The 23,981-nt window shown below is 47.3% G+C and overlaps 1 protein-coding gene across 6 annotated transcripts in view; it reads left to right on the top strand.

Moving 5' to 3' along the window:
- The window catches only part of TSNARE1 (t-SNARE domain containing 1), a 232,822-nt gene that overhangs the window by 108,294 nt on the left and 100,547 nt on the right, over positions 1-23,981 (top strand). For 3 of the 6 annotated variants that reach the window (XM_073590424.1, XM_073590425.1, XM_073590426.1), the window contains 2 exons: positions 800-1,247; positions 1,561-5,086. The exons of 2 other annotated variants lie outside the window; for them this stretch is intronic. In XM_073590424.1, coding sequence (XP_073446525.1) covers positions 800-1,247; positions 1,561-2,117 — 1,005 coding nt within the window. In that variant the 3' untranslated portion in view covers positions 2,118-5,086. Of the gene's footprint in view, positions 1-799; positions 1,248-1,560; positions 5,087-23,981 lie in introns of those variants that run through there. One more of the 6 variants, XM_073590428.1, reaches the window with a different exon arrangement.

Here is a 23,981-nt window from a genome sequence, read left to right as displayed (position 1 = left end):
TCCTAGAAATTAACAGCCGCCTTAATGCATTTTAATTGTTCTGGCCGAGATGCGTTTCAGTGCCGCAGCGCAGCCGTCCTTCATCATTGTTGAGGCTAAGTCTGTTTATAAAGCACAAAAGTTCGTCCTATAAAAAGACGCCGTAAGCGATTAATAGGGTAGAGCAATATCTCGGCCCTTAGGATGGTGAGTATTTCGTGTAATATTGTTTTTTTTTTTTATGCGTCACTCCATAAACTAAGGAAATTCTTACGATGATTCTGTGTAGGGAACGGCTGTTTTCTGTTGTTTTTATACTTTGATAATAAAATAAAACGGGGGTATGGGCAGATGTTTTTGAGGGCTAGGCTAAAAATGGCTTACAAGTCTTGAGTCAAATTCCACTAATCTGGCATCGAGAAGTCTGTCGTGATCATGAAACCGGTTTGCGGAAGTGGTGGCGACAGACTAGTAAGGATTTGATCCGTTGGGTGATGGATATGGACTGGGCCAATCTTTTTCCTTTCCCCTAGATACGGACCCTTGTTTTTATAGCCAAATCCTTGGATCGATCTGATGGTCCGTCCTCAGCTTTTTTTTTTTGCTGTTGATGCCAGACTAAGGGAATTCTCGCTCCGCCAGGTTTTCTAATAAACGTGATCGCTCAAAAAGTTTTGCCTTTGTGGGAAACTTTCTAAAAAGAATGCTGAAAGTTTTGTTTACTTTTTTTTTTTTGATACTTTTTTTCTTGGAATGCAGTTCTCAAACAGCCCTTCTTGTTTCATTTTTTTTTTTTTTTTTTTTTTTTTTTTTTTACAAGAGGCGCAACTTTAGAATGGCCTGCGCACCCCGGAAGAGGAAGGAGAAATTTTCTCCACTCGAACTTGAAATTTTGGTAGCCGAAGTAACCAAAAATCACTCGAAACTCTACGGAAGCGAAAGGGTAAACCTGAGCCAGCCAGCCCGGGAAAGGATCTGGTTAGAAATCGCCAAGAAAATCAACGCCGTGGCCCGATCTCCGAGAACCACTAGAGACTTGAGAAGGCGGTGGGACGACATGAAAAGACGGACCAAGGAGAAGCTGGCCATCATTAAACGGTCAGTGGTGTCTTCAGGCGGTATGACCAGGAACTGTAGCCCTTCCGCTCTCCATAACGATGCAAATAGCGACATTTATCCCGGATACGGAATTGACGACGACGATGACGACCACGATGAAATCGATGTGGAACTCGATGCCCCACATATAGCTCTGGAGCTTCAGTCAGGTAAAAACGTCTGGAGCAACCAAAGCTCTTAGACTCACAGATGGTGGCAGAGGGTTAGACCTTTGGAGTGGTTTTTGAGCTGCTTTTTGGTTGTGTGCTCTATTTTAACATAAAACTGTAGCGTACGAGTGTAGTGGGTTGGGGGGGTGTAATATTTGGGCTCCATAACACAATTCGTAATTTAATTACCTTTAGATAGTGATTTTGCATTGGTCTTATTTTTGGACCCAACTTTTGGGGGGGGGGGGGAGGGGATGTGCTTTTTTATTTTTTACAGTTAGTAATATTATTTTATATTTTTTAATTCCCACAGATGAAGAGGAAAATGGCCCTGGTTGTACATGGGTACCTCTAAAAACAATAGAAATGGCCGTTCACGAGCCCGATATGTCTGATCATCCAGTGATCATTCAGACCTCTGCGTCCTCTCCGTCTCCTCCATCCTCGCCTCAGAACCAGATGAAATCAACCTACGCGAGGAGACTTTCGGCAGCCGCCCCTCACCCGCGGAGGAATCATGAAATCTCCGACTTTGAAAAACAACTGATGGAAAGTCAGATAGAACAGAACACGCTTTTAACGTCTTGGTACCAGCAGCAGACGTCCCTCATGGTCCAGCAGAACCTCATACTGGAGAACCTGGTAGAGCAAAGCAGACGCTTGGCCGACAACGTGGAGCTTTTAAACCGGACCTTGGAAAAAATGGTGGACGGTAACCATTTACACAGGGAGACTGTTAATTTCGTACAGGAATGTAAGCAAGCTCCTCCTGCCCGACCCAACCCCCGAGGAGCCGGCGGCGAGTCAGGGGGTCCATCGGGAGTGGAAGTATACTCTGGTATGATCCTGAAAGTTGAAGAAGAATTGTAGTCCTTTTTTTTTTTTATGTAAAAGACAATTTAGAAAAAAAAAAAACTTTAAAGACTTTTGGAACAATTTTTGTATTCACGGACAATTGAAATTTTTTTTTTTTTTGGTTAGATACTTTCCTTATACATTGCATATATTGAGACATTTTTATAGGTCGTGAGATAACCCCGCGCGTAATTTTCTATCAGGATTTATCGGAAGATATTTTGTATTTGTTCTTTTTATTCTCAGATAATATTTTTTCATACATAAATTTAAAAAAAAACAAAAAAAAAAAAAGTTTAAGAAAAGGAAGAAAAAAAAAAATTGTACCCAAACGTATTTATCTTGCTGAATAAGTAAGTCCTACTGAACGCGTGAGCATATAAGTGTCGCACTACAAAAGAAGCGATACGGGACGGACGCCGGTTGCTAGCAATATGACTCGTCTCCTGGACGCGTGTGTATATATATATATATATATATATATATATATATATATATATATATATATATATATATATATATATGCAGAGACTCAGATTTTATTTTTTTCATTAAAAACAACTTTTATTTTTACATCGAGACACGTAGGTCAGGTCCCGATACAAGTCCACCTTGCCGTCCTCTTTATATGCAATGCCCCATTTCGACCGGCATCGTTATACCCATGTTTTGGGGCAGAAAACCCCTTTAAGAAAACGCCTTAAGAAATCATTAAAGGGATTGTCCCAACTTGGCAAGTTAAATAAGGTGTTGGTCTACCGGAGCACCAGTGCACGTGTTACGGGGGGGGGGGTGCCTCGGACCACCAGAAAATCAGTTAAATCATAACTTGCTAAATTTAGGACCCCCCCCCCCCCCCTTAAAATACAAATAATAATTTTGCCCCTAATTCTTCCCCAAAATCCTGCCAAGGCGTGAGACTATTGTTTGCAGGAGTAGCTGCTGCCCCCATTACTGTACCTTCAATAGGCGACACAGACCGTCAATATCCGCCCACTTGCTAAAACCTACCGACGCAGTCAAATATGGAGGCGATAAGGAGAAAAAAGGAGTGTTAGGCTATGTTCACGTGTTGCTGGTTTTGCTACTTTTTTTTTTCTTCTGCAGCCGAAACCTCCTCTTTATGCAGTAAAAAAAAAAAAAAAAAATTAAATACAAAAAGCAGATTTTGAGATTTTGCTTTTTTTTTTTTTTTGCTGCGTTTTTTTTGGTGCAGACTATACGTCCTTTGTCTACAGTTTTTCTAAAGTTAGTTTCATTCACCAAAAAAAGCAGCCAAAAGGCCTGAATGCTTTTTTTTTTTTTTTTTTTTTTTTTTCTCCGGGTTTTCGCATTTTCTCATTACTTTCTACGGTGAAAAAAAAGTTACAAAAACGCTGAAAGAATTGATGCTGCGGTTTTTAAAGAAGAAGCAGTTTTCCAATTTACTCGGGAGAAAAAAAAAAAGCAATTAATCCCATTCAGGAGACTACTGGAATCTCACAGCTTTTGCTGCCGCTGTAAAAAAAAAAAAAAAAAAAAAAGCTTTTAATCTGCATAAAAAAATGCATATAGAAAAATGCAACGTGTGAACATTGCCCTAGACTCATGGGGAGTTGACTAAATACTTAATTTTATCGCGTACTGTCTCTTTAATTATGATTATGACTTCGGTTTCAGTAGGTGAGCATAGCCAGTGGTGTCCGGTCTGCAAATATCTGTGAGGTGTTGTGTGCACTTATCGCACACCTGTCCTATCTATAAGAACAGGCTGATATCTCCAGACGTGACGTCATCAGACCCACTCACCTCCCGATACAGATGCACGTGGAGCCAGAGTACCCAGTTATATGGGTATTCTCATCCCTAAGATCATATCCCAATATGTAGTAGGTGTAAGAATAATAGCTAATTAATTAGAACTAATTTTAAATGTGGTATAGTTCTCCAGATTAGCTATGTTGCTTGCCTCATGTGCAGGGCTTAGGTATCCATGGTTGAAACCACTGTCACTGTATGATTGGTCGCAACCATGAATACCTAAGCCCTGCACACGGGGTAAGCAACATTAGCTAATCAGGAGAACTATACTAGGTATTTTCTAATATTATTATACCTACTACATATTGGTTAGGACCTTGGAGATGGGAATTTTCCTATAACGTTACGAGCTTGTGATCACTGATTTACTCTCCGCAGCAACGGCTAACGAGTCTCACATTATTAAAAGCAAATTATTATTTTTTTTTGCCGTCTATAAATGTAAACTTTGGCGTTTTCCATCCTGGTTTATGTTAACGAGGAATATACAATCTATTAATACAAATTATTTCTTAATTCACGCAGGAAGCATGTCGCCCTTTTATCCCCTTTTTTTCCCTCTGAATATTCCTGTATTATTTTGAAGGTTACTTAGTTGCACGTTGCATTCTTGTGTTCAAGACCTTGTTACAAAAAAAGGTGGAAACCCCCTCAAAATATTCTCAGCATTGATTACCCCATCTGGCAGAACAAGAGGGTTATAGATATAGGAGGGCGACGTATCGCGTCTCCCTGACCAACGCTGTACATGTAGGCTTCTACAAGCCAATATTTGGAAACCCTGCCCCCGCTGACATGTGAATGCGGTCAGGACCTCCCCGGCTCTATAATAATCTTTATGCTCCTGTATATAAATTACTTTATTTTTTTCTCTTTTTTTTATTTTACTATTTTTTTTTTTCATTTTTTATGTTTATACTTTTCTTTCCTGTCTTATTATCATCTCTTTCCCTAGCATTTAACCTCATGACATATCCACATTATTCTCTCCCATGGTGCACTGTATTTTTTATTTTCTTTCTGTTGGTTAATGATTACTTTGGGGGTCTTACATTATTGGGAGAGTGATAATTCTTTAGTGTTTTTTTTCTTTTTTATTTTTTTGTTTATTTTGAAAATTAATGATTGAAAATAAAATGTTTTTACACTTTTTTTGTAATTAAAATAAAGTACATTGTATGGCTTGTTGGATCCTGCACTGCTGCTTTTTAGTTCTTTATATTTTTTGGGCTTTTTGTTTTTAGGTCCCTGTATACAGAGATACGTGATAAGATTCTGTTTGCAGCCACCACTAGGGGGAGCTCCCTGTATACAGAGATACATGATAAAATTCTGTCTGCAGCCACCACTAGGGAGAGCTCCCTGTATACAGAGATACATGATTAGATCCTGTCTGCAGTCACCACTTGGGGGAGCTCCCTTTATACAGAGATGCATGATAAGATCCTGTATGTAGCCACCACTAGGGGGGAGCTCCCTGTATACAGAGATACATGATAAGATTCTGTCTGCAGCCACCACTAGGGGGAGCTCCCTGTATACAGACATACATGATAAGATCCTGTCTGCAGCCACCACGAAGGGGAGCTCCCTGTATACAGAGATACATGATAAGATTCTGTCTGCAGCCACCACTAGGGAGAGCTCCCTGTATACAGAGATACATGATTAGATCCTGTCTGCAGTCACCACTTGGGGGAAGTTCCCTTTATACAGAGATGCATGATAAGATCCTGTATGTAGCCACCACTAGGGGGAGCTCCCTGTATACAGAGACACATGATAAGATCCTGTATGTAGCCACCACTAGGGGGGAGCTCCCTGTATACAGAGATACATGATAAGATTCTGTCTGCAGCCACCACTAGGAGGAGCTCCCTGTAGACAGATACATGATAAGATCCTGTCTGCAGCCACCACTAGGGGGAGCTCCCTGTAGACAGATACATGATAAGATCCTGTCTGCAGCCACCACTAGGGGGAGCTCCCTGTATACAGAGATACATGATAAGATTTTGTCTGCAGCGACCACTAGGAGGAGCTCCCTGTATACAGAGATGCATGATAAGATCCTGTCTGCATTCACCACTAGGGGGAGCTCCCTGTATACAGAGATATATGATAAGATCCTGTCTGCAGTCTCCACTAGGGGGAGCTTTCTGCACAAAGCTTTAGTTCCCATGAAAGTCTATAATAATGTGCTATCTGTAAGCTTCTAAACTCCACCTGATAGTGGTAGCATGTATCCTGAGTTTATAATTCTGTTATGTTGGTTCTCTTTCAGGGAAACAAAGCTACATCCCCTGTAAAGAAATGGATCAACAATAAATTTTAGATTTAAATTCCAAATGGTGATCACTGTTGGATGTCCAAGGGTGCGCTGCCCTTATCGGGTTAATGCCGGGTTCTCCTGGCTGAGTCAGATCTGCCCTTTATGCAGCTTTTCTGTGGATTTGTTCCCCTTAAATGGTCACTGTCCTTCCAACAATCGTTGAAGAAATCTATAGTGGGAGAGAATAAGAAGCTTTTTAATATCTTTTTAAAGAAATATGCTTCGCTCTTCACTTATGAGCCACTTCTTCAGACACAACTTCCAAAACTTATCCTTCACTCGAAAGTACATTATGAGAAACTGCTCAAGACACAGTGCTAGATCACTTAAGTATCAGATTACAGCTCCTATTATGCTATAGAAAGGAGTGAGCAGAGAGACCCAGAAGCCCAGAAACACATTGTGCTGCAGATTTCTAGTCATTGTTTTATCTTACACTTGGTGCTGGATTTACAGCTACAGGACTGGTATTTAATGACCTCCATGCTGCAACATTTTCATAAGTGTAATAATGAACCTCAGTGCTGAATCCGCAGCAATACTGCTTAGCACTACAGTGCAATGTCCTTTATTCTGCAGCATTCTCAGTGCTGGATCCACATCTATACTGCTTAGCACTGCTGTGCAGTGTCTTCCACCCTGCAGTATTCTCATAAGTGTAATAATGAACCTCAGTGCTGGATCCACATCTGTGCTGCTTAGCACTGCAGGGGAATGTCCTCCATGCTGCAGCATTCTCAGTGCTGGAACCACATCTATACTGCTTAGCACTGCTGTGCAGTGTCTTCCACCCTGCAGTATTCTCATAAGTGTAATAATGAACCTCAGTGCTGGATCCACATCTGTGCTGCTTAGCACTGCAGGGGAATGTCCTCCATGCTGCAGCATTCTCAGTGCTGGAACCACAGCTATACTGCTTAGCACTGCTGTGCAGTGTCCTCCACCCTGCAGCATTCTCATAAGTGTAATAATGAACCTTAGTGCTGGATCCACATCTGTGCTGCTTAGCACTGCAGGGGAATGTCCTCCATGCTGCAGCATTCTCAGTGCTGGAACCACAGCTATACTGCTTAGCACTGCTGTGCAGTGTCCTCCACCCTGCAGCATTCTCATAAGTGTAATAATCAACCTCAGTGCTGGATCCACATCTGTGCTGCTTAGTACTGCTGTGGAATGTCCTCCATGCTGCAGCATTCTCAGTGCTGGATCCACATCTATACTGCTTAGCACTGCTGTGCAGTGTCTTCCACCCTGCAGTATTCTCATAAGTGTAATAATGAACCTCAGTGCTGGATCCACATCTGTGCTGCTTAGCACTGCAGGGGAATGTCCTCCATGCTGCAGCATTCTCAGTGCTGGAACCACAGCTATACTGCTTAGCACTGCTGTGCAGTGTCCTCCACCCTGCAGCATTCTCATAAGTGTAATAATGAACCTCAGTGCTGGATCCACATCTGTGCTGCTTAGCACTGCAGGGGAATGTCCTCCATGCTGCAGCATTCTCAGTGCTGGAACCACAGCTATACTGCTTAGCACTGCTGTGCAGTGTCCTCCACCCTGCAGCATTCTCATAAGTGTAATAATGAACCTCAGTGCTGGATCCACATCTGTGCTGCTTAGCACTGCTGTGGAATGTCCTCCATGCTGCAGCATTCTCAGTGCTGGATCCACATCTATACTGCTTAGCACTGCTGTGCAGTGTCTTCCACCCTGCAGTATTCTCATAAGTGTAATAATGAACCTCAGTGCTGGATCCACATCTGTGCTGCTTAGCACTGCTGTGGAATGTCCTCCATGCTGCAGCATTCTCAGTGCTGGATCCACAGCTATACTGCTTAGCACTGCTGTGCAGTGTCTTCCACCCTGCAGTATTCTCATAAGTGTAATAATGAACCTCAGTGCTGGATCCACATCTGTGCTGCTTAGCTCTGCAGGGGAATGTCCTCCATGCTGCAGCACACTCAGTGCTGGAACCACAGCTATACTGCTTAGCACTGCTGTGCAGTGTCTTCCACCCTGCAGTATTCTCATAAGTGTAACAATGAACCTCAGTGCTGGATCTACAACTGTGCTGCTTAGCACTGCAGGGGGATGTCCTCCATGCTGCAGCACTCAGTGCTGGAACCACAGCTATACTGCTTAGCACTGCTGTGCAGTGTCCTCCACCCTGCAGCATTCTCATAAGTGTAACAATGAACCTCAGTGCTGGATCCACATCTGTGCTGCTTAGCACTGCTGTGGAATGTCCTCCATGCTGCAGCATTTTAGTGCTGGATCCACAGATATACTGCTTAGCACTTCTGTGCAATGTCATCCAGCCGGCAGCATTCTCAGTGCTGAATCCACAGTTGTACTGCTTAGCGCTGTTGTGCAATGTCCTCCATTCTTCAGCAGTGCTGGATTCACAGCTATACTGTTTAGCGATGATGTGCAGTGTCTTCCATGCTGCCTCAGTGCTGGATTCACAGCTATACCGTTTAGCAATGATGTGCAGTGTTTTCCATCCTGCAGCATTCTTGTAAGGCCGGGATCACACTACAGCGAGATACGGCCGAGTCTCGCAGGTTAAAACCAAGCTCTGGCGCCGGCACACCGGAGCGTGCAGCCGCACAGCAATACATGGAGCTGCACGCTGCGCTCCGGAGTGCCGGTGCCAGAGCTTGGTTTTAACCTGCGAGACTCGGCCGTATCTCGCTGTAGTGTGACTCCGGCCTAAGTGTAATAATGAACCTCAGTGCTGGATCCACAGCTGTACTGCTTAACTCCACTGTGCAGTGTACTCCATGCTGAAGCATTGTCAGTGCTAGATGCACAGAAACACTGCTTAGTACAGCTGTATAGTCTTATATGCAATACTTAATGAAGGGAAAAATAATTGTTTGTAAATTAATGTGCTGCTTGAATAAGAATCTGTCACCTTTAGGAGGGATTTTGCTTATAAGCCAGTCTGAATATTCATGGAACCTTGCAGTATGTCTGGAAGGGGACTGCCTGTAGTAGGTGGGAATTGTGAGATTTGCATAGGCTTTCTCCAAGGAGCATTGTTGGTAACACACTTTACTCCACCAATCTCCTGAAAGGGAAGAGGTCTTCAGAAAATGTCTTTTTGCCTAAATTGAGTTTGTGGGTTTTTTATTTTTTAAGTTTTAGCAATATTTCTTTTTTTGTATCAAACAATGTTTAATAAAGAGTCGTCATTTTGCAACTTTCACACTGGTTACAGGAGCTCTCACAGACTTGAACTGCTTTTTTCAGGAAGCTTTTAATGCTAGCGGCTCCATAGAGAGCTGATAACACAGGTGATGTCACAGCTCACCTCCTGAGTCTTTTTTTTTTTTTTTGCATTAAATTCTTCAAAATGGCATTTCATGGAAAAGAAAAGTTTTTTTTTATTTTTTATTTTTTTCACCTTTTTGGAGCAAAAAGTGACATGATCCATCAAATTTGTCTTATGCTGATCTAACATTTGCTCCAAATAATTCTGCCGTGCAGAAAACAACAAAAAAAAAAAAAACAGCATCCCGGGGACTAGAGGACATTTGTGCAAAAATTCTGCAACTCCGTAAAAAAAAAAAAATGTAAATAAAAATCATCCGTAAACAGGCGAAATGCAGAAAGCACCGCCCTCAATTGTGAACAGAACTAAAGAGTAAAAAATAGTCTTCAAAATAGGCGCAATTTTAAAAGAATTTAATGCAAAACAAAAAACGGTCTTAAAATAGGAAAAACGAGATAAAAGTTAGGGTGCAACTCATTATAGTTTCACCTAGGTGTAAAAAAAAAAAAATGTAGCACTCAATGCCAGGCAGCTGCTGTAAAGCTAAGTAATATCATAGGATACAAGAGATGAAATGCGCGCGAGACGACTGAAAATGTCAATGTTACACATCTATTAGATGCATCAATTCTGGCTCTTTCCACCTGCCCTGTAGCAGTTGCAAGTGGGGTTCATGTTTGTGGGGTTGATCAACCCCACTTGTTAATTATCTAGAAAAATTTGTGTTGGACAGGAGTTTACATACATGAAAGTGGACTGTGGCCTTTTCAATAGCTTGGAAAGTTTCAGAAAAAGTGAAGACACGGCTTTAGGCGTCTTGAGGAAGCCAGTATCGAATGTGAAACCTCATCATATATAATTTGTACCACAATCAGCCACAAGCTTCCATAAAAAGGTCTTTAGACCGATATTTAATACAAGTAAAAAAAAAAAAAAAAAAAAAAAAGACAAAAATAGCTTTAATATGAATTCTTGATTGAAAATTTACATGCATCATAACCCTTAAGAAAAGCCTTAAAAACTCCCAATTAAAAACCTAGAACATCTCACCCCTAATACATGCAAGCCATATATAGGTGGGCAGGCATATGTTACAAAAAACAACAATGCATCAATAAGTATCAGTGCCCAGAAAACAACCTATAATGGGGACCAGTCATCCTGTACCCAAAAAAAAAACCCGCCATGCTGACTCAGTATAACCATGCTGTCCAGTACACCTATACAGGTTTCGCCCATGACTTCATCAGGGGATACTGCAACAAAACTGCTCCCAGGATGCTGCACCTCGTGTGAAATGGGGAATAATAAAATAGTTTTCATGCATTTTTTTTTTATGGAATAGTAGTAAAACTATAATGTTTTTAACATGATTTTTTTTAAATTTTGTAGCAAGCTGTTCAGGTTGCAGCAAGAAACCACATTGTGATAGCAGCATGTGAAAACTGCCTCTACCTGGCATAATTTGGGTTAATTGGAGGTACATGGGGCTGTGATTAAAGTCTGTTCTTAAGGCCAACTTGCCTCTTTGCTTGACTTCTTGGGAAGATAAAAGCATACAGACAATCCAGAAGGCCTCAGTCGACTGCTGCAGATCTATGTCCTTGGGAGTAATTTCTAAATGGCTAAAGGTCCCATGTTCATCTAAGCCAACAATGATTTGCAAGTTTACACAGCATGGCAGCACGCGGCCATCACACCGTTCAGGAAGGAGGCGCGTTCGGTCTCCTAGAGGTGGGCGCACTATACCCCATGGCAGCACGCAGCCATCACACCGTTCAGGAAGGAGGCGCGTTCTGTCTCCTAGAGGTGGGCGCACTAAACCCCATGGCAGCACGCGGCCATCACACCGTTCAGGAAGGAGGCGCGTTCTGTCTCCTAGAGGTGGGCGCACTAAACCCCATGGCAGCACGCGGCCATCACACCGTTCAGGAAGGAGGCGCGTTCGGTCTCCTAGAGGTGGGCGCACTATACCCCATGGCAGCACGCAGCCATCACACCGTTCAGGAAGGAGGCGCGTTCTGTCTCCTAGAGGTGGGCGCACTAAACCCCATGGCAGCACGCGGCCATCACACCGTTCAGGAAGGAGGCGCGTTCTGTCTCCTAGAGGTGGGCGCACTATACCCCATGGCAGCACGCAGCCATCACACCGTTCAGGAAGGAGGTGTGTTCTGTCTCCTAGAGGTGGGTGCACTATACCCCATGGGAGCACGCGGCCATCACACCGTTCAGGAAGGAGGCGCGTTCTGTCTCCTAGAGGTGGGCACACTAAACCCCATGGCAGCACGCGGCCATCACACCGTTCAGGAAGGAGGCGCGTTCTGTCTCCTAGAGGTGGGCGCACTATACCCCATGGCAGCACGCAGCCATCACACCGTTCAGGAAGGAGGTGTGTTCTGTCTCCTAGAGGTGGGTGCACTAAACCCCATGGGAGCACGCAACCATCACACCATTCAGGAAGGAGGCGCGTTCTGTCTCCTAGAGGTAGGCGCACTAAACCCGATGGGAGCATGCTGCCATCACACCGTTGAGGAAGGAGGCGCGTTCTGTCTCCTAGAGGTTGGCGCACTAAACCCCATGGGAGCACGTGGCCATCACACCATTCAGGAAGGAGGCGCGTTCTGTCTCCTAGAGGTGGGCACACTAAACCCGATGGGAGCATGCTGCCATCACACTGTTGAGAAAGGAAGCGCATTCTGTCTCCTAGAGGTGGGTGCACTAAACCCCATGGCAGCATGCTGCCATCACACCATTCAGGAAGGAGGCGCGTTCTGTCTCCTAGAGGTGAGCGCACTAAACACCATGGGAGCACGCGGCCATCACACCATTCAGGAGGGAGGCGCGTTCTGTCTCCTAGAGGTGGGCGCACTAAACCCCATGGGAGCACGCGGCCATCATACCGTTGAGGAAGGAGGTGCGTTCTGTCTCCTAGAGGTGGGCGCACTAAACCCCATGGGAGCACGCGACCATCATACCGTTCAGGAAGGAGGTGTGTTCTGTCTCCTAGAGGTGGGCGCACTAAACCCCATGGGAGCACGCAACCATCACACCGTTCAGGAGGGAGGCGCGTTCTGTCTCCTAGAGGTGGGCGCACTAAACCCCATGGGAGCACACTGCCATCATACCGTTCAAGATGGAGGTGCGTTCTGTCTCCTAGAGGTGGGCGCACTAAACCCCATGGGAGCACACTGCCATCATACCGTTCAAGATGGAGGCGCGTTCTGTCTCCTAGAGGTGGGCGCACTAAACCCCAGTGGAGCACACGGCCATCATACCGTTCAGGAAGGAGGTGTGTTCTGTCTCCTAGAGGTGGGCGCACTAAACCCCATGGGAGCACACTGCCATCATACCGTTCAAGATGGAGGTGCGTTCTGTCTCCTAGAGGTGGGCGCACTAAACCCCAGTGGAGCACACGGCCATCATACCGTTCAGGAAGGAGGTGCGTTCTGTCTCCTAGAGGTGGGCGCACTAAACCCCAGTGGAGCACACGGCCATCATACCGTTCAGGAAGGAGGTGTGTTCTGTCTCCTAGAGGTGGGCGCACTAAACCCCATGGGAGCACGCAACCATCACACTGTTCAGGAGGGAGGCGCGTTCTGTCTCCTAGAGGTGGGCGCACTAAACCCCATGGGAGCACACTGCCATCATACCGTTCAAGAAGGAGATGCGTTCTGTCTCCTAGAGGTGGGAGCTTTAAACCCCATGGCAGCACGCGGCCATCATACCGTTCAGGAAGGAGGCACGTTCTGTCTCCTAGAGGTGGGCGCACTAAACCCCATGGGAGCACGCAACCATCACACCGTTCAGGAGGGAGGCGCGTTCTGTCTCCTAGAGGTGGGCGCACTAAACCCCATGGGAGCACGCGGCCATCACACCGTTCAGGAGGGAGGTGCGTTCTGTCTCCTAGAGGTGGGCGCACTAAACCCCATGGGAGCACGCGGCCATCACACCGTTCAGGAGGGAGGCGCGTTCTGTCTCCTAGAGGTGGGCGCACTAAACCCCATGGGAGCACACTGCCATCACACCGTTCAAGAAGGAGGTGCGTTCTGTCTCCTAGAGGTGGGCGCACTAAACCCCATGGGAGCACGTGGCCATCACACCGTTCAGGAAGAGACGCGTTCCGTCTCCTAGAGGTGGACGCACTAAACCCCATGGGAGCACGCGGCCATCACACCATTCAGGAAGGAGGCGCGTTCTGCCTCCTAGAGGTGGACGCACTAAACCCCATGGGAGCACACGGCCATCACACCGTTCAGGAAGAGACGCGTTCTGCCTCCTAGAGGTGGACGCACTAAACCCCATGGGAGCACGTGGCCATCACACCGTTCAGGAAGAAGGCGCGTTCTGCCTCCTAGAGGTGGACGCACTAAACCCCATGGGAGCACACGGCCATCACACCGTTCAGGAAGAGACGCGTTCTGCCTCCTAGAGGTGGACGCACTAAACCCCACGGGAGCACTCGGCCATCACACCGTTCAGGAAGAAGGCGCGTTCTGTCTCCTAGAGGTGGGCGCACTAACCGCTGTAGGATCACGCTGCTATCGTACCGTTGGGGAATGAGAATCACAAATGTTTCTTTATCAACAGAACAACGCCTCATTACTTTTTGGAGAGATAAATCTCCACTTTTGGGAAAAACTGGAACAAATTCAAACTTAAATATTTAAAAATTTTATTTTTTACTTTATTTTTCTGTCCCTACCAGAGACTTTTTTTTGATCGCTTCTGCTATGTACCTCAGTGCTTCTGGATGAGCTTAACACGAAGCGTAACACGGCAGTTTTGAGGCGTTCAGCAGGTCCTCGGCTTCCATGATACCCCATCAGTTTCCCGCAATCGCCAGGGATGACAGCAGGTTTGAGGAGGCTTTCAGTTCACTGATCCGGTAGCTAAGGGCCACGGATGTGGATGCAGTACCAGGGTCCTGCAGATCTTTTTCCTCACTGATCTGTACCACACACCATATCTACAGGTGCGTCCCGCAAAATTAGAATATCATCAAAAAGTGAATTTATTTCAGTTCTTCAATGCAAAAAGTGACTCTCCTCTATTCTATAGAGTCATTACACACAGAGTGATCTATTTCACGTGTTTATTTCTGGTAATGTTGATGATTGTGGCTTACAGCCAATGAAAACCCAAAAGTCATTATCTCAGTAAATTAGAATAATTAACAAAAAAACACCTGTAAAGGCTCCTAAGGGTTTGTAAAGGTCCCTGAGTCTGTTTCAGTAGCTCCACAATCATGGGGAAGACTGCTGACCTGACAGATGTCCAGAAGGCAATCACTGACACACTCCACAAGGAGGGGAAGCCACAAAAGGTCATTGCTAAAGAAGCTGGATCCATGCAGATTAATGGAAAGTGGAGTGGAAGGAAAAAGTGTGGTAGAAAAAGGTGCACAAGCAACCGGGATAACCGCAGCCTGGAAAGGATTGTTAAGAACAGGAGGAGATTCACAAGGAGTAGACCGCTGCTGGAGTCATTGCTTCACACCACACACACACACACACACACGTATCCAGGACATGGACAGCAAGTGTCACATTCCTTGTGTTAAGCCACTCATGACCAGTAGACAAAGCCAGAAGCGTCTTACCTGTGCCAAGGAGAAAAAGAACCGGACTGTTGTCAATGGTCCAAGGTGTTGTCTTCAGATGAAAGTAAATTTTGCATTTCATTTGGAAGTCGCGGTTCCAGAATCTGGAGGAAGAGTGGAGAGGCCACAATCCAAGCTGCTGGAGGTCTGGTGTGAAGTCTCCACAGTCAGTGTTGATTTGGGGAGCCATGGCATCTGCTGGTGTAGGTCCACTGTGTTTTATCAAGACCAAAGTCAGCGCAGCCATCTACCAGGAAATTTTAGAGCTCTTCCTGCTTCCCTCTGCCAACAAGCTTTTTGGAGATGGACATTTCATTGTCCAGCAGGACTTGGCCCCTGTCCACACTGCCAAAAGTACCAATACCTGGTGTACACACAACAGTATCACTGGGCTTGATTGGCAGCAAACTCGCCTGACCTTAACCCCATAGAGAATCTATGGAGTATTGTCAAGAGGAAGATGAGAGACACCAGACCCAACAATGCAGACGAGCTGAAGGCTGCTATCAAAGCAACCTGGGCTTCCATAACCCCTCAGCAGTGCCACAGGCTGATCGCCTCCATGCCACACCGCATTGATGCAGTAATTAATGCAAAAGTAGCCCCGACCAAGTATTGAGTGCATTTACTGATCATACATTTCAGTAGGACATTTCAGATTTTAAAATCATTTTTCAAGCTGATGTTATAAAGTATTATAATTTACTGAGATAATGACTTTTGGGTTTTCATTGGCTGTAAGCCATAATCATCAACATTACCAGAAATAAACCCGTGAAATAGATCACTCTGTGTGTAATGATTCTATAGAATAGAGGAGTGTAATGTAAAATATCTGTAAGGCAGAACTTTCTAGAATCCTCAATTCTTTCCAGAAAATCACCTTGTCACACAGCAGCATCCCCCCTCCTTATCAGCTGTGTGTCCGCACTGGTAATAGGACACTTCCTCTATAACATTTGGCCCCTCTCAACAGAAGGAAATGATAATTAGTTAAGGGAAAGCTTTGCTTTTGTTCACAGATCTGTGGCTGAATGAAACTATGGGTGATATTAAAGAGACTGTACCGCAAAAACCATACAATTGGCCGGGCACAACAAGCAGCCCGTCCAGCAACTAATTATCCTAGGTGCAGTTCCCTGACTGACCTGAGGGTAAGGGGGGCGCCGGAGAGCTGCGAGTTCCAAAGTGGAACTGAGAAAGTGGGATATACATAAATCCCCGCAGTTCTTGGAAGGTTGTTAGCAGTGGTGGGGCATCCAAAATACCCCCCCGCGGTAAATTGTTAGAGCAAGATTAGCTTGCTGTGTTTTGGTCATACGGTGCCAGTGGTGGGATAACTAAGATAAGCTCCACTGTGCCTGTGATAGCCGTGTGCCGGCAGTGCGTTGCGTCCCTCTGTCCGCTGACATACCCGTGTCAGTGGTGGGACCGTGGCGTATTGGTGGCACCGGCCGTGCTGTTCGTCACATATTGGTGGCAGAGCGGTGGGATAATCCTAGAGCATTAGTGATTTGGTTTGATAAATCATTCCTCTCACTATAAACCTGCACGGTTCCTGCGGGAATCCTGCATCATAGGTTTTGGAGAACAGACTCAGTGGTTACTAGTCCTGAGACATTTTTGTGTACTTGCAAGTATCCCCTCCCTTTTCCTTTGTTTTTCTTTTCTATCTTTTATATGGCAACCATGGCGGCAAAAGGAGAAGGCTGGTACAAACAGCAGACAAAGGAAGTTCTTGCTGGGTTATGCACGTACCAAGGCCTTGACTCCACGAACAAAAACAGAGCCCAACTGGTGCAGCTGGACAACGACCAGAGCCCGGCGGGCGCAGAAGTCGGCCCTAGCCAAGGTGGCGCTGCAGCTGAGGTCCAGCCACTGTATGCCAGCCCCACATGCAACCAGGCCAGGCTGGACCCCTACCTGCAAGCGGCCTTTGACGCACTCCCTGCTGAAGACCGTGAGGGACGTCTGAAGCTAATCCAACAAGCTCGGGAGAGAGCGGAGCAGCGAGCCGAGCGGGAGGCGGAGAGAGCCGAGCGCCAAGCAGAGGCTGAGAGAGCCGAGTGCCGGGCGCAGAGGGCCCATGAACTGGAGGTGCTCCAGCGGGGGGGGAATGCCCCCACAGCTCGAAGCAGTGAGCCCAGCAGCGTCCAGAGTCCTAAACCCCGGCCAGAGCATTTTCCCGTGATGGAAAAGGACGGGGACTTGGACATGTTTCTGCGCGCCTTTGAGAAAGCCTGCTGACAGTACCAGCTGGATAAGGTCCAATGGGCCAGGTACTTAACGCCAGGGATGAAAGGGAAAGCTCTGTAGGCGTTTGCTTTTCTTCCGCCAGAAGACGATGACGACTATGATGCCATCAAGCAGGCCCTGATCGCCAAATACCGGCTGACACCTGAGGTATACCGAAAGAAGTTCCGGAACCTCCAACGTGGCCGACACGATAGCTATAGTGATGTGGTGCAAGGACTCAGGACCCACTTTGACCAGTGGATCCATGGACTGTCAGTGGATACCTTTGAGCTGCTAAGGAACCTGATGATCAAAGACCAGTTCCTGCATCTCTGCCCAGCTGAAGTCCGACAGTTCATCCTGGACTGCGAACCACTAAATGCGGACAAAGCGGCGCAGATCGCCGACAACTATGAGGCCAACAGGAAGCCAGAGACGCGGAGGCCAGTCATCACCAGCTGGAGAGGGGGTAAGCCTGCAACCAACCCCAGTGCCCCAGCTAGCCGTCCCTCCGGAGGCCCTGTCCCTGTTGCCAACACCAGGCCTACTACTGACAGTCGCCAGTGTTTCAACTGCCATCGGACTGGTCACTTCCGTTACGCCTGTCCGGAAAAGCCGAAGAACCCCTCAGCCAAAGCCTCTAGGCCCAATGCCTCTGTTCGTTTGGTGGGAGGTGTGGTTGGGAGAATTGACGACAACATTCAATCTGTCCAGGTGGGGGCCCGTCTTGCTACAGGCTCAAGGACACCGGGGCTGAACGAACCCTCATCCCTCCTGGACTGGCGGCCCCTGAAGAGTTTGTTGAGGAGAAAACCCTGACTGTCACCGGGATCGGGGGTACCCGCTGTCCCTTGCCAGTGGCCCGGGTATTCCTTGGGAGTGTCTGAAAACCTGCCCACTGATGTTTTATTGGGGACTGACTTGGGGAGGATGGTTGCATACTACGTCTCTGACACCCCTCCCCAACCTGATAATAAGGGTAACGTTAACCCTGATGGTGATGATGATGGGAAACTGAATGTGTTACCTGTTAATGACGTGATGAGTAATGATGCAACTGACAATCATTCTCTCCCCAGGAATGTTGCTGATGGTGATGTAACTGTACCAAAGAAATCTGATAACCATTCTTTTCCTAGGAATGATGATGAAGTATCTGTGCCGACTAAACCTGTTAACCAGTTCTTTGAAACGGTAGATGTGTCCACAGGTACCGAAGTGCTCAGCCCCGTCACTCTGCGGAGTGAGACGGCTGAGGAACCCCTGGCAGGAGCAAGCAATGGTGCTCAAGGAAATGGGGAGGTGCATGGGGACCATGAGGAAGGTAATGCCATGCAACTGACCAGTGCCACCGAGGAAGGTAACTGGCCCATAAGTAGCACTGCTCCTGAAGTGTTGGGGGTGGATGGGGAAGTAGAACCCATAGCAGCACCGACTGGTGGGTCTGTAGAAATCCCTGGGGAGACAGCATACGTAGCAGCTGTCACACGCAGCCAGAGTGCCCAGATCGCAGGTAGCGCCCTGTCTTGTGGACTCTCTTCTGCTTCAAAAGAGACTGAACCAGAGGTGAACCCAGAGCAGGTTCCAGAGGGTCCCAGTAAGGAAGGGATCCTGACGCCTCTTCTGGCAGCCTCCATCAAGGAGTTCCAGGCTGCTCTGCACTCAGATGCGAGCCTGGAGAAATTAAGAGGTCTCGCCGAGACGCCCACCTCCGAGTCTGTTAAGGAGAGTGTGTTCTGGGAACGAGGAAGGTTGTACCGGGAGACAGTACCCGGAGATTCCCAAAAGCAGTGGTTGAGGGAAAGGCAGCTGGTCGTCCCCCTACAGTTCAGAACTGAGATGTTGCGGATTGCCCATGAGATTCCACTCACTGGACACTTGGGGATCAGCAAAACAAAGGCACGGCTGTCTCAACACTTCTATTGGCCCTAGATGGGGACAGATGTAACACAATACTGCCGCTCCTGTACCACCTGTCAAAAAGTGGGTAAGGCGGGGCCTGCTCTTAAGGCTCCCCTTATTCCTTTGCCGGTGATAGAGGAGCCTTTCCAGAGAATTGCGGTGGACATTGTAGGCCCGCTGGCCGTCCCCAGCAGCTCTGGAAAGCGATACATTCTCACCGTGGTAGACTACGCTACCCGGTACCCAGAGGAAGTAGCTCTGTCTTCAACCAGGGCAGATAAGGTGGATGACGCACTGGTGACCTTCTTTTCAAGGGTAGGATTTCCCAGGGAGATGCTTACTGATCAAGGGACCCAATTCATGTCTCGCCTAATGGAGGCTCTCTGTGAGAAAATTCAGATGAAGCACCTGGTATCAAGTGCGTATCACCCACAGACTAATGATTTGTGTGAACGCTTCAACGGTACCCTCAAACAGATGCTCCGCATGCTGGTTGAGACCCAAGGGCGTGACTGGGAGCGGTACCTCCCACACCTGCTGTTCGCTTACAGAGAAGTTCCGCAGGCCTCGACAGGGTTCTCCGCCTTCGAGCTCCTGTATGGCAGGCGAGTCTGGGGACCCCTTGGGTTGATAAGAGAATCCTGGGAAGATGAGCCAAATCCCACAGAAGTGTCCATCGTGGATTATGTCATGCGCTTCCGTGACAAGATGCAGACCTTGACGCAGTTGGTGCATGACAACATGATGCAAGCTCAGTCTTACCAGAAGCACTGGTACGACCAGAACGCCCGGGAGCGGACCTACCAGGTGGGTCAAAAGGTGTGGGTGCTGGTCCCTGTACCAACGGATAAGCTTCAGGCAGCCTGGGAAGGCCCATACTTCGTCCACCAGGTGCTCAACCCGGTCACCTACATGGTCACGCTTGACCATGTTCGGGGTAGGCGCAAGGCCTTTCACGTCAACATGCTGAAGGCGCACTACGAACGTGAAGCTTGCGTCCTACTGGTCTGCAACCTGCCCGAGGATGGGGAGGAAGATCCCCTCCTGGACATGCTGGCCCAAGCCAAGGCCAATGGGTCCATTGAGGACATGGAGATAAGTGGTTTGCTAACCGTATCCCAGCGGTCGCAGTTGGTGGAAGCCCTGGAACCCTTCCGGGACGTGTTCACCAACCGACCTGGGAGGACGGAGTTACCGGTTCATGAGGTGGACACCGGGAATCACGCCCCACTACGGCGAACACATTATCGAATCTCTGAGGAGGTGCAACAGGTCATGCGCCAAGAGATCGAGGCGATGTTAAGGCTGGGGGTGATTCGACGGTCAAAAAGCGCGTGGGCCTCACCTGTAGTCCTCGTGCCTAAAAAGGATCGAATCATCCAGTTCTGCGTGGACTACAGGGGACTCAACGCCATCACAACCTCTGATGCCCATCCAATGCCGCGCATCGAGGATCTGCTTGAGCGGTTGGCGAAAGCAAGGTACATATCCATCATGGATTTGAGTCGGGGATGCTGGCAGATCCCCCTGAGCCCTGAGGCGCAGGAGAAATCACCCCCTTTGGGCTGTACGAGTCCACAGTCATGCCCTTCGGCATGAAAAATGACCCTGCCACTTTCCAGCAGATGGTCATCAACCTGCTCCGGGGACTGGAGGAGTACGCAGTGGCATACTTGGACGACATCGCCATCTTCAGTTCCACCTGGGAGGATCACCTTCAGCGCCTCCAGGAGGTGCTCAAGCGTATTCACCAGGAAGGCCTGACTATCAAGCCGGGAAACTGCCAGATGGGCATGAGCGAGGTCCACTACCTGGGGCAGCGGGTAGGCGGGGGTTCCATGAGTCCGGAGCCAGAAAAGATGGACGCAATCGCGTCCTGGCCCACCCCCAGGACCAAGAAACAGGTGAAGTCCTTCTTGGGCACTGCAGAGTACTATAGGCGGTTCGTGCAGGACTATAGCGTCCTTGCAAAACCCTTGACCGACCTCACCAAGCAGAGGCTACCCCAAACAATCAACTGGACAGATGACTGTGAGGTGGCCTTCCAAGCTTTGAAAACAGCCCTGTGCAACTCTCCAGTGTTGAAAGCAGTCAACAGCAGTCGCCCGTTCCTTGTACAGATCGACGCTAACGAGTTTGGCCTCGGTGCTGTGCTCAGCCAGGTCAACTCGGGGAACCAGGAGCACCCCGTGTTGTACCTGAGCCGGAAACTTTTGCCGAGGGAAGTGGCATACTCCACCATCGAGAAGGAGTGTCTGGCCATGGTGTGGGCACTGCAACGTTTACCTGTACGGGCGCACCTTCACAGTGGTTACCGATCACAACCCTCTGAGCTGGTTGCACACAGTGTCCGGAACCAATGGAAGGTTCAACAGTACGATTTTACGGTACAACACAAAAAGGGCAGTGAACATGGTAATGCCGATGGGTTGTCCCACCGGGGCGAAACCGCTGAGGTGCGCATGGCCGATTACCGAGTTGTAATGCCTCCGTAGCGCCCTCTAAAAGGGGGAGGTGTAATGTAAAATGTCTGTAAGGTAGAACTTTCTAGAATCCTCAATTCTTTCCAGAAAATCGCCTTGTCACACAGCAGCATCCCCCCTCCTTATCAGCTGTGTGTCCACACTGGTAATAGGACACTTCCTCTATAACATTTGGCCCGTCTCCACAGAAGGGAATGCTAATTAGTTAAGGGAAAGCATTGCTTTTGTTCTCAGATCTGTGGCTGAATGAAATTATTGGGTGATATTAAAGAGACTGTACCGCAAAAACCATACACCGCCGAGATATAATAATCATATCACTGCGTGAGCAACAAAACCGGCTTTTATAACCTCTAATTTTCGCGGCTCTAACCCCTCCAGAAGCTGAGATATGGATTGCTCCCAAACGGAGTGTCCTAAGTATGGCATGTCTGATGCCGTTCTATTATATTCGATGAACTACAACCTATGAGGCCCTCAGTGAGTTGATACAAGCTTCCCTCATTGAGATATGGTTATCATAAGTTTTTTAGTTAATTGGCAACTTGGTGAAAGGGGGGATGAACTTCTGCAGACTGCCCCTTTCATGATGTCACAGACCCTGGGCTATAAGGCACCCCTCCCTTACAGTGCTTTAGTTAAGTTGGAGTTCTGATACTGAACAGACCTACCCCATGTCTTGGGATGTTTGGCCGCCACCCATCCCCCGAGCCGCGTGGGTTGCCTAATACTAACTAAGCACATGTAAGTGTACTTTCTGCTTTCATCCCTGTTATGTTATATTTGTATTGTACATATTTAATGTCTCAACTTTATAGCAACTTTTATCTATGTAATTACTGCCCACATTTTGGGAATAAATGATAAAATCTATTAGCTCTGTCTCCATGCTCTAAGAAACGAACTATGTGCCTTTTTTAGATAATCGCTACTAATTTTGGGGTTTGTCATGGACCCTCTTAATTAAATCTGTGATTAAGTAAAGCGTGGCTGGTGGCAGCGAGGTGAGTGCGGTTGGTTAGGCTAGTTGGCAGTACGGAAAGGGTCTTATATGCTGAATAAGGGGGGCTGCGGCCACAGCATTGATAATTTCCTTACGGACTAATTATCTTAGGTACAGTTCCCTAACTGACCTGAGGGTAAGGGGGGCGCTGGAGAGCTGCGAGTTCCAAAGTAGAATTGAGAAAGTGGGATATACATAAATCCCCGCAGTTCTTGGAAGGTTGTTAGCAGTGGTGGGGCATCCAAAATACCCCCCCGCGGTAAATTGTTAGAGCAAGATTAGCTTGCTGTGTTTTGGTCACACGGTGCCAGTGGTGGGATAACTAAGATAAGCCCCCACTGTGCCTGTGATAGCCGTGTGCCGTCAGCGCGTCGCGTCCCTCCGTCCGCTGACATACCCGTGTCAGTGGTGGGACAGTGGCGTATTGGTGGCACCGGCCGGGCTGTTTGTCACAAGGAGATTCACTTTTTGTATTGAAGAACTGAAATAAATTATCTTTGATATTCTAATTTTGTGAGAAGCTCCTGTATGTAGTGTAACTACTTTGTTTTTCTTGCGTCTATACAGTATGTCTCTCGCTTTCGACCTTATTCTTACAGTCTGAGTAATAGAATGGTGTAAATCCTATTTTCCCCGGGTTTCAATGTTATTATGTGTGTTTATTTTTAGAGCGTATTTAGAGCCCTTCAGCCACAACATGTTTTTTTCCTGAGAGCCCCGCGTGGCCTTTATCGGGGTAAATATATCTATCACTGTGGATTAGGGAAGTAAAGGGTGGAAGGTTGGGACCTGTAACCAATCACTGATGCACTACAATGGCCGAGCGCCGGCTCCATTATGATTTTATCTAGATTCTCACATTGACTCTCTGAATGGTTTCTCGATCTCAGTGATATAAATCCACAGCGGCCTCCTGCCTTAGTCACCGGGAAGTGAACAGGAAGAGAGAGAATACATGAGACCAGATGGTACTCTGCTAGTATCCAGTAATATATACAGTTGTGCTCAAAAGTTTTCATACCCTGGCGGAATTTTTGCCTTCTTGGCCTTTTCCAGAGAATATGAATATGAATGATAACACCAAAACGTTTTCTCCACTCTTGGTTAGTGGTTGGGTGAAGCCATTTATTGTCAAACTACTGTGTTTTCTCTTTATAAATCATAATGATAACCCAAAACATCCAAATAACCCTGATCAAAAGTTCACATACCCCATTTCTTAATACCGTGTATTGCCCCCTCTAACAT

Source organism: Dendrobates tinctorius, unplaced genomic scaffold, assembly GCF_039654945.1.
Source record: "Dendrobates tinctorius isolate UK_male_01 unplaced genomic scaffold, ASM3965494v1 ptg000116l, whole genome shotgun sequence".
Lineage (NCBI taxonomy): Eukaryota > Metazoa > Chordata > Amphibia > Anura > Dendrobatidae > Dendrobates > Dendrobates tinctorius.
Note: the sequence above shows the minus strand (reverse complement) of the source record. Positions and strands in the feature narration are given on the sequence as shown.